An 11,699-nucleotide genomic window follows, 5' to 3' on the forward strand; every position below is an offset into this window, starting at 1 on the left:
TATTCAAATTTCATTGTTCTTTCTCTTTGTTACTTATATTATGTATTTTCTATTGATCTGTCTTCAGGATCATTGACTATTCCTTCTGTCATCTCCATTGTACGGTTGATTCCATCAAGTGATTTTAAAATTTCAGATATTATAATTTTCAGTTCTAGGAGATCTGTTTGATTTTATTCACAGCTTACACTTCTCTTTTAGCTACTTGGTCTTTCCATTTACTTCAAGCATGTTAGCAGGTTTATCTTTTCCTTATAAGAATAGTTTAGATATCTGTTGTTGTTGACACTTCCAACATTTAGGTCTTTCAGGAATTGTTATCTAATGATTTTCATTTCTCTTTAGAAAGTGAAATCCCTCAATCATGTCTGACACTTTGGGACCCCATGGACTGTAGTCTACCAGGCTCCTCCATCCATCCATGGGATTTTCCAAGCAAGAGTACTGGAGTGGGTTGCCATTTCCTTCTCCAGGGGGATCTTCCCAACCCAAGGATCAAACCCACATTGTAGGCAGACGCTTTTACTGTCTGAGCCACCAGGGAAGAGTGTAGTCACTCTTTAGAAGTGACTACAGTTTCTTTTTTTTTTTTTTTTAATTGGCAGCAGCACCACCTGGATGTTGGGCAGCACACCACCCTGAGCGATGGTCACACGACCCAGCAGCTTGTTGAGCTCCTCGTCGTTGCGGATGGCCAGCTGTAAATGGCGCGGGATGATACGGGTCTTCTTGTCGCGCGCCGCGTTGCCCGCCAGCTCCAAGATCTCGGCCGTCAGGTACTCCAACACCGCCGCCAGGTACACCGGGGCCCCAGCGCCTACACGCTCGGCGTAATTGCCCTTACGTAGTAGACGATGGACTCTCCCCACCGGGAACTGGAGCCCCGCCCGCGAAGAACGAGACTTGGCCTTTGCTCGCGCCTTACCTCCTTGTTTGCCACGTCCAGACATAGCAAGTATAAAAAAAGGGCAAAAAACAACACAGCCTCTCAAAGTACACCAAGTCTCTAGAAGTGACTACAGTTTCTGTGACTCTGTGTTCTGAGCAAATTTTGGATTATACCATAGGCATTGTGAGTGTTCTGGTATACAGACTCTTGGTCCTGTTATAATCCTCTAGAGATTTTTTATTTTATTTTTGTTTGGTTTAGTAGGGTATCAACCCAGTTAGGTTTAAACCACAATCTCTGCATTAGCTGCTGTTGGTGGTGGGTTTCAATCTCAGTTCAGTTTCCTAGACCTTTGCTATGCTGGTTTGGATCTAGTCCACACATGTATAGTCCAAGAATGAGTCTGAGATTATTTGAGTTCATACACAAAATTAGGGAATCCCTTTCTTTGCATCTCTTCTCGCCATGGTTCTTCTTACACTCTATGGCCTGCAAAGTTATGTTTCTTTTTTTTTTAATTTTTATTTTATTTTTAAACTTTACATAATTGTATTATTTTTGCCAAATATCAAAATGAATCCGCCACAGGTATACACGTGCTCCCCATCCTGAACCTTCCTCCCTCCTCCCTCCCCACACCATCCCTCTGGGTTGTCCCAGTGCCTGGCCAGTAAGATTCAGTCAGGCAATTCAAGAAATTAGACCTACTTTGGGGGCAAATCCATATAAGAAAAGAGATTTTAAAAATTCAGAAACTCTTCTCTCTGCAGGTCATTTCTCCAATTTTTTCCTTCCTTCCTTCTGCTTGCTATTCTGTATTCTGAGTCTTCAGGTAGGATTTTTTTGTATGCGTGTGTGTTGTCCTGTTTTCAGTTGTAATCAGCAGGATTGAACCTGTGCCCCGTGCAGTGGAAAGGCAGAATCTTAACCACTGAACCACTAGAGACTGCCACCCTATTTTTAAAATCATACTCATGTTAAAGTATTTGTTGAAATGTCCCATAGTATGATAGTCATTTGCTAATTGTTGAGCATATTGGTTTTCTTTACTGCCCAAAGTTTTGTTTTTTTGTTTTGGAATGTTGTTTTGTAAATTCATTTTGAGAAGATGTCTTTGTTATATCTTTCTCCTCATTTCATTAATGCAATCTATAGCTTACAGTCTATGAACTATCCTAGCAACTTTCATGTAAGTATAGTACTATTACTACTATTAAAATAATAGCTAATATTTATATGTCTTATACTACCAGCCAGATTTTAGTTCAAGTGGTTTACATATAATTTTTATACTTTAAACTTTTATATATGTACAAAGTATTTTGTTGGGATTTTGATAGAAATTGCGTGAAATCTATAGATTATTTGGAGAGAAGTGACATATTTCCTGTTTAGTGTTCCAATACATGAGCACAAAATGTCTCACCATTTTGTTAGATCTTCTTTGATTTCTTTCATCCATATTTTGTAGTTTTCAGCACACAGTCCTGTACATTGTTGTTAGATGTATACCTGTTTCAGTTTTTGAATTAATGACTGTGTTTACACTTTTTGTTTCAATGTGTTCATTGCTAGTGTATAGAAATATATTTGAGTCTTGTATGTTAGATCTTGGTCCTTTGATTTTGCTGAATTCACTTATTAGTTGCAGGAGGTTTTATGGCTTGTTTGGGGGGGGTTTGGTTCATTCCTTCGGATTTTCAATAGAGACCATCATGCTATCTGCAAAGAAGGAGAGTTTTCTTTCTTTCTTTCCAATTTGAATGTTCTTTATTTCCTTTTCTTGCCTTGTGGAGCTGAGGAGAACTTCTATGTTAATTAAGAGTGGTGAAAGTGGGTATCCTTGCTTTGTTGCTTGTTAAAGACATTCTGTTTTAATCATTAAGATTGATGTTATCTGTAAAAGTTTTTATAGAAATTCTTTATCAAGACTAGGAAAGTCCCTTTACTTCTAGTTTACTGAGAGTTTTTTGTCATGAATAGCTATTAAATATTTGTAAAATCCTTTTTTTCTTGTCAATTGATATGATGATGTAATTTTTCTACCCAGTTTTATTTTTTAAACTTTTTATTTTATATTGGAGCATAGTTGATTAACAATGTTTTGATAGTTTCAGTTGTACAGCAAAGTGATTCAGTTATACATATATCAGTTCAGTTCAGTCGCTCAGTCATGTCCGACTCTTTGTGACCTCATGAATCGCAGCACGCCAGGCCTCCCTGTCCACTACCAACTCCTGGAGTTCACTCAGACTCACGTCCATCGAGTCAGTGATGCCATCCAGCCATCTCATCCTCTGTAGTCCCCTTCTCCTCTTGCCCCCAGTCCCTCCCAGCATCAGAGTCTTTTCCAATGAGTCAACTCTTCGCATGAGGTGGCCAAAGTACTGGAGTTTCAGCTTTAGCATCATTCCCTCCAAAGAAATCCCAGGGCTGATCTCCTTCAGAATGGACTTGTTGGATCTCCTTGCAGTCCAAGGGACTCTCAAGAGTCTTCTCCAACACCACAGTTCAAAAGCATCAATTCTTCAGCGCTCAGCCTTCTTCACAGTCCAACAGTCACATCCATACATGACCACAGGAAAAACCATAGCCTTGACTAGATGGACCTTTGTTTGCAAAGTAATGTCTCTGCTTTTGAATATGCTATCTCGGTTGGTCATAACTTTCCTTCCAAGGAGTAAGCGGCTTTTAATTTCATGGCTGCAGTCACCATCTGCAGTGATTTTGGAGCCCAGAAAAATAAAGTCTGACACTGTTTCCACTGTTTCCCCATCTATTTCCCATGAAGTGATGGGACCAGATGCCATGATCTTCGTTTTCTGAATGTTGAACTTTAAGCCAACTCTTTCACTCTCCACTTTCACTTTCATCAAGAGGCTTTTTAGTTCCTCTTCACTTTCTGCCGTAAAGGTGGTATCATCTGCATATCTGAGGTTATTGATATTTCTCCTGGCAATCTTGATTCCAGCCTGTGCTTCTTCCAGTCCAGTGTTTCTCATGATGTACTCTGCATATAAGTTAAATAAACAGGGTGACAATATACTCCTTTTCCTATTTGGAACCAGTCTGTTGTTCCATGTCCAGTTCTAACTGTTGCTTCCTGACCTGCATACAAATTTCTCAAGAGGCAGATATATGTACCTATTATTTTTCAAATTCTTTCCCAGTTGGATTGTTACATAATATTGAGCAGAATTCCCTGGCTATATAGTAGGTCCTTGTTGGTTTTCCATTTTAAATATGGCAGTGTGTACATGTCAATGTCAAGCTCCCTAACTGTCCCTACTCCCCACCCTTCCCCTCAGTAGCCATAAGTTCCCTCTCTAAGTCTGTGAGTCTGTTTTTGTTTTGTAAATAAGTTCATTTTATCATTTTTTTACAATAGATTCCACATATATGTGATATCATATGATGCTTGTTTTTTTTCTGTCTGACATATTTCACTTAATACGACAATCTCTAGGTCCATCCATGTTACTGCAAATGGCATTGTCTCATTCTTTTTAATGACTGAGTAATATTCCATTGTATATATGTACCACATCTTCTTTATACATTCTTCTGTCAATGGGCATTTAGGTTGCTTGCATGTCTTGGCTATTGTAAATAGTGCTGCAATGAACACTGGGGTGTATGTATCCTTTCCAACCATGTTTTTCTCTGGGTATATACTTAGAAATGGGATTGCAGAATCATATGATAGTTCTATTTTTAGTTTCTTGAGGAACCTCCATATTATTTTCCATAGTGGCTACACTAATTTACATCCCCACAACAGTGCAGGAGGATTCTCTTCTCTCTACGCCCTCTCCAGAATTCATAGTTTGTGGATTTTTTTTTTTTTTTTGATAATGGCCATTCTGACTGGTGGGAAGTGATATCTCATTGTAGTTTTGATTTGCATTTCTCTAATCATTAGCTGTATTGAACGTTTTTTGTGTGCCTCTTGGCCATCTGTATGTCTTCTTTGGAGAAATGTCTACTTAGGTCTTCAAAGTAAACCATAAACCAAATGAAAAGACGTAGAATGGGAGAAAATAATTGCAAATGATGTGACTGACAAGGGATTGGTCTCCAAAGTTTACAAACAGCTCACACAGCTTAATATTATCAAAACAAACAGCCTAGTCAAAAAATGGGCAGAAGCTCTCCCCAGTTTTAAATGCACTAATACTTGACCATTCAACTTTGGTGATGATAAATTAGAGAAAATTATTCATTTTCCAAAAGGATTGAATTGCTTCAGTAAGTATTCTAGTACATTTAAATTTAATGTTTTTATCTTATTATATTAAAAGGGGCAACTTAATTGCTAATATACCTATTCATTATTACTGATTACATTTTCCAGAATTTTCCAGAACATAGGGTTTGACAAGAGTTTGGACTGTATCTGGATGTGAAAAGCCAGTATAGATATATAAGTTGGAGATCAAAATTTTGAATGTCTCACACATTTCAATGGTTTATGGATTTGCTAGAATAGAATATTTGAAATTAAACCATTCCAGAATGTCTCATGGATTATAGGCACATAAGACTCATAAGAATCAAGAGACAATAAGGAGCAGCTTTTATCCTCACAGTCTTTAAATCAAGCTTCTGCCTGTTCTTGTGGTGTATTAGGTCATCCACTGGAAATGATTACTAACCTGCCCTGAAGTCTTTATCCAAACCACATTTATTTTTATTTTTAACACTCAGTTTAGAATTAGTGGGATGATTTGGGAGAATGGCATTGAAACATTATAATATCATATATGAAACGAGTCGCCAGTCCAGGTTTGATGCACAATACTGGGTCCTTGTGGCTGGAGCACTGGGACGACCCAGAGGGATGGTACGGGGAGGGAGGAGGGAGGAGGGTTCAGGATGGGAAACACGTGTATACCTGTGGTGGATTCATGTTGATATATGGCAAAACCAATACAATATTGTGAAGTTAAAAAATAAAATAATAATAATAAAAAAAAGAATTAGTTCTGCCAATACAATCCTGGGCTGCCTGAGACGTGTGTGTGTGCACTCATGCACACGTGCACACGATTCTGTACCTTTTTGAATTTCCAAGGCTATACTTGCTGATGGATATTTTTGCTGATTAATATTTCCACAGCCTTTCATTTCCCTGAGATTTAGTAATGCCTACTTATGATTAATTTTATTGGCCAGTTATATAGTCTGAAATCAGACTTACTATAAAATTAGTCCCTCAGTTTGCAATTTGGCAATAAATAGTTTGACCTTTTTTAATTCATTTTGCTTCTGTCTCTTTCTTTTAGGTTGAGCAAAGTTTTACTTTTCAGTTTAGGGTTATACATAACCCATGTTCACAAAATAGGGTAATGTCATACAGTTTTGTGTTTTATAATTCACCTGAAATTTACAACATGTGAATGGTTTGTCTTTCTCACGTAGGTAGAGAATATATCTCCAAATCAGTGGTTTGCAAACTTGAGCATGTATCAGAAATACCCTGGAGGATTTATTCACACACAAATCGCTGGACCACAGCTTCAGAATTTCTGATTCTGTAGGTCTAAGGTGAGCCAGAGAATTTACATTTCTAACAAATTCCAAGTGATGCTGAAGGTGCTTCTTCAAGGACCACACTTTGAAAACTCATTCTAGGAGGATGGGAAAATGGGTTTTAATCCTGGTTTGGGGTGCAAATTATCTGAGTGAGCTTAAGCAAGCAATGAGCTTCCCAGGTGACTCTGGTAAAGAATCTGCCTGCCAAGCAGGAGATATGGGCTTGATCCCTGGGTCGGGAAGATCCCCTGGAGAATGAAATGGCAACCCACTCCAGTATTCTTGCCTGGGAAATCGCATGGACAGAGGAGCCTGGTGGGCTATGGTCCTTCCCGTCGCAAAAAAGTCAAGCATGACTTGGAGACTCAAGAGCAGCAGCAGCAGCAGCAACAGCAAGCAAGTCATATATATTCTATTCTTCAGTTCCTTCATCTCATAATTAAGATCAGTGATACCTGGTCAGCCTGCTTTGTAGAGTTATTGGGAAGAGCCAGTGGAATAATACATACGAAAGTTTTTTTTAATTAATTAATTTTAATTGGGGGCTAATTACTTTACGATATTGTAGTGGTTTTTGCCATATATTGACATGAATCAACCATGGGTGTACTTGTGTTCCCCATGCTGAGCCCCACCTCCCACCTCCCTCCCCATCCCATAAATTGAAAGAAATAAACACCTATATGAAGTTGTTATATATTTTTAGAAGTTCTAAAAAGAGAGAATAATAACGTAAGAAATATTCACTTAAAAATAACCGTGGCTCACACAATATTTGCGATTTTATGTCCTTCATATTTCCCCCTCTCTTTCCAGTTTTAGAGCACATCAATGATTGCCTTTTGGTTTTTATCAAGCAGCAGATAAGTGGTTGGTGAATCAATAAACTCTTTGGCCTTGAGTCTCTGATTTTGCTTTTCCCCAAACATGTTCTCTTGGTAGCCTTCTGTTTTCTCCAGATGATTATAGCAGAAATATTTCACAGGGAATGGGATGACATTAAGCTTCAATATATTGCTTCTTTTTCCTAAACAAACGCTCTTATCACTAGAGGACAATCCTGCCTTAGTCAATGACATATTAGTTGATATAAAGGTGTTCCTGTTAGTCTCTTTCAGCTATTCATGTTTCCTACCTATAAATCAGTGAAAGGTGCAATATGAACTTGATTGCTTAGAAAGACATGAAGGCAGGGAAGATAGGTTGCATTTCAATACTAAATATTAAAGGACAAGCTTGCCATCAGAGCCATACCATTTGCTTTACTTGATCTATTGCTTTTAAACTGGAGGGACTCTGGAAAAGAAAGATCACATCATGCCAAAAGCTAATATGGAAAAATTTTCAGCATTTTGTATTTGTATCAAATATAATAATGGGGGGTGGTTTCATATAAAGCTGTACAGCAATCATTTCTCTCATTCAAATGCTAATTACATTCTCAATGTATGAATTAATTATAACTTCTATTGACTATGTTGATATTGTTTAGAAAAATTATCTCTCAGATCAGATGAAAAATTCTGTCTTTGTATGGAAGGCTCAAGTGACTTGTTCTGGCATCCGGCATTAATATTCCTTGGTGTAAGCTTCATAAAACATTAAAACAGAATTAAACTCAGAAAGGGGACCAACCCTGCTGACTTATTCATTTAAAGTTGAGAGAGGAGACCCCCTTTCTTTATGTATGTGTAGATAAAGACATATGCCTGTCCCACTGTCCCTGCCTTTTTATAGCATTTTTAGAGATTTAATCATATCCACCTAAAATGATTATCTTCCAAGCTAGAGCAGGATTTATTAAACCCTGAAGTGTTTGGGCAAAGGCAGTAATTTTCTGTGAACATGCTTTGTCTAAAGCTATTTTGAACATGCTCTGTGCCAGATAGAAAGAGGGAAAGATTCCCCCCAAATAGGAAGAAAGGCTACGAGTAAATGAGTACTGACACTTTTTACACAGTTCTTGCTGAAAAAGCTTGAAGATTTTCAAGTGCTTCATTGCCCCTCCTTGCATCTTCCCCTTTTGGATTGAAGTGTAGTATAGAGAAGCCTGTGGTGTAGAGGACTAAAAGTAAAAAATCTATGATGATAACTGACCTTGAGTTATGCTTCTGGAAGAGAGACTATAGAATTTAACTTCCATTTGTTACCATTCTTTTTTGGGTCAAAGAGATTCCTAGCCTGGTAAGAACAATTAGAAACAGTCAATATTCTGATATTCCCAATACATATTAATTCATTTATTCATCAATTTATTTGACAAATATTTATTAAATCCTTATCATCTGCCAAGTAATGTTTTAGATGCTGAAGCTATCATAGCAGATAAAGCAAAGTCTCTAATCCCAAGAAGTTTACATTAGTAGAAGGAGGTAGACAATAAACAAAATGTAAGAAAAGTTTGAGCATATCAGATGGTGTCAAGTGCCAAGGAGAAAAATAAAGCAGGGTGTTATGGTATGAATGCCTGTATCCTGCCATTCAAATTCATATTTTTTGGTCACACCATGTAGCTTCTGGGATCTTGGTTTCCTGACGAGGGATAAAGCCTGAATGCCCTGGCAGTGGAAGAGTGGAGTCCTAACCATTGGGATGCCACGGAATTTCCCAAATTCACATGTTGAAGCCTAACCCTCAATGTGATGATATTAGGAAATGGGACCTATGAGAGGTGATTAGGTTATGAGGGTGGAGCCCTCATGAGTGAGATCAGTGCCCTTATAAGCAAGACCCCAAAGAGTTCCCCCATCTCTTCTGCCACATGAGGACACAGTGAGAAGATGGCTAGCTGCAAATCAGAAAGTGGATCCTCACCAGGCACCTAATCTGCCAGCACATTAATCTTGAACTTCCAGCCTTCAAAACTATGAGAAATGAATGTCATGGTTACAAGCCACCTTCAGAATATGAGATGGTTAGGTAGCATCACCAACTAAATGGACATGAATTTGCGCGAACTCCAGGAGATAGTGAGGGACAGGGAAGACTGGTGTGCTGCAGTTAATGGGATCATAAAGATTTGGACACAATTTAGCAACTAAACAACAACAGGCTACCTTATCTGTGGTATTTGGTTATGACAGCCCAAATGGACTAAGACACAGGGTAAGAGAGATAAGTAGAGATGGAGAATGAGGATAGGGTTCCTTATGAGGAGGGAAAAGATCACTTCAGAATAAGATCCAAGGTGGGAGTGTTCTTGGTATGAATGAAAATAATATCAGAGAGGCTGGAGAAAGGTGAATGAAGGAAAAGATGAAAGGAGATGAGATCAAAGAAGTTTGTGTGTGTGAGTGAGAAAGATGGGAGTGGGGTTCAGATCATTTAGGGTCTTGTATTCTAAGGCCATTGGCTTTTAAGTCAGAATAAGCTAGAAAGCCATTAGAAGGTTTTGAATGGAGAAAAGATGTGACTTTTTTCAGTTTAAATGAATCTGGACGCTCTGTGTAAAATAGACAGTGGGGAACAAGGGCAGAAGTGAGGACACCTCTTAAAAGGATTTTTCAATAATTCAGGGTAGGGATAATGATGGCCTGAACCAAGATAGTAGTGATGAAGGTGGATAAAAGTGATTAATATATTGGATGAATTTTAAAGAAAGAAATTTGCTGATGGACTGCCTATGGAATATGACAGAAAAAGAGGAGGCATGATGACTCTAAGGTTGTTGGCCTGAATAAATAGAGTTTACATGTACTGAAGTGTTGAAAATGGGGAATGAGCAGATTTCGGGTGTCTGTAAAGTAATCAGGAAAACGTGTATGTCTGTGTATGTGTTAGTCACTCAGTCATGTCCAACTAAAGAGTTGTAAAGCAACCCCATGGACTATAGCTCACCAGACTCCTCTATGGTATTCTCCAGGCAAGAGTACTGGAGTGGGTTGCCATTCCCTTCTCTGGGGATCTTCCCAACCCAGGGATCGAACCTGGGTTTCCTGCATTGCAGGCAAATTCTTTACCATTTGAGCCACCAGGGAAGCCCAACCAAGAAAATACCACCCCCAAAAGAAAACATTCTTCTGAGTATAGGCTCATATATCCAACTGATTACCTGAAATCTTCCCTTGGTTGTCATATATTCTTCAAATGTAACACTTTCATGTGCAAAATGAAACTTTGATCTCTTGACTCAAACCTCATTGCCATGTTCTACCAGGGATTATTATTTAGCATTATTATTTTTGATTCTTCCTTCTTCATCACCTTCCTACATCCAATTCAACTATGAATCTTATTGTTTCTACTTCCAAAATTTATTTGGAAAACCTGCCACTTCTCTCCATCCCCATTGCCGTTTCCCTGATCCAACTCACCATCACTTATTTACCTGAGCCAGGGCCACAGTTTCCTAACTAGTTCCCATGCTTCTGTTCTTGCCCACCTCCTATTCATTCTCTACATCACAGCTAGAAGAAACTCTACAACAACAAATATGATTATTTCATTCTTCTGCTTAGAACTCTTCAGCTGTTTTCCACTTCTCTTAGGAAAAAAAATGAAAAATCTTTCTAATGAGTTGTATGAGTTGACTATAGATTCCTCTCCAATCTCATCTTTTTTTTTTTTTTTACCCTCCTACTTACCTTCTGTGGTCCAGCTACATGGGACTCTTCATTCACTTAAATTTCCTCACTTGCTTCCCACCTCCAAACTTTGTTCCTTCCTTTCAACTTCAGTAGCCTCCTCTTCCACGAAGTCTTCCTTTTCTGACTATTCATGCATGCCCTGTGGCTGAATGTATGTTGCATATCCCAAGACATTAAAGAAGTGGAAAATTAACTATGCCAATCTGGATGATTGGGAGAAATTAACTTTTACAAATGAATACCTTGCCTTAAACCCTCTCTTTCCTAAAATATTATTCCTGATTTGTATTTTCAAGTGTGATACTGTGAGAATGCTATTTCAATATTTGGTGTTGTGTGCTATAAAGGGATTTTGGAGGAATTTTAAACAGGATATTTTAGATTATGGATACTTTAAAAATGCAATAAACTGCTCTGTATTTGGAAACAAAATTGAGAACAACCTTTATTCATCACCCTGTTTTATTTTTTTCTTGACCTGGATTACTATTTGATGCTATCTGTTTTACTATATATTTACTTGGTTCCCTTTCTAGATTGTAAGCTGGATGATGGCAGAGATTATAACTGTTTTATTTACCACTCTCTACACAGGGCTTCCCTGGTGGCTCAGATGGTAAAGAACTTGCCTGCCAATGCAGGAGATACAGGTTCAATCCCTGGGTTGGGAAGATCCCCTGGAGGAGGGC

At 38.3% G+C, this 11,699-nt stretch overlaps 1 protein-coding gene across 1 annotated transcript; it reads right to left on the minus strand.

Moving 5' to 3' along the window:
- Window positions 1-560: 560 nt before the first annotated feature.
- On the minus strand, window positions 561-1,002 carry LOC147340213 (histone H2A.J-like). Its single transcript, XM_086387114.1, has one exon. It carries the CDS (start codon window positions 948-950, stop codon window positions 561-563), a length of 390 nt encoding a protein of 129 aa, XP_086243240.1. The 5' UTR covers window positions 951-1,002.
- Between the last annotated feature and the right edge of the window lie 10,697 nt (window positions 1,003-11,699).

This window comes from Bos grunniens, chromosome X (genome assembly GCF_055505025.1).
Source record: "Bos grunniens cultivar Pamir isolate PY7600 chromosome X, Bosgru_T2T1.0, whole genome shotgun sequence".
In the NCBI taxonomy this organism is placed as follows: domain Eukaryota; kingdom Metazoa; phylum Chordata; class Mammalia; order Artiodactyla; family Bovidae; genus Bos; species Bos grunniens.

Bases quoted from the DNA above. Each gene is read 5' to 3' on its own strand.
- LOC147340213 (XM_086387114.1), bottom strand. From the start codon at position 950: ATGTCTGGACGTGGCAAACAAGGAGGTAAGGCGCGAGCAAAGGCCAAG.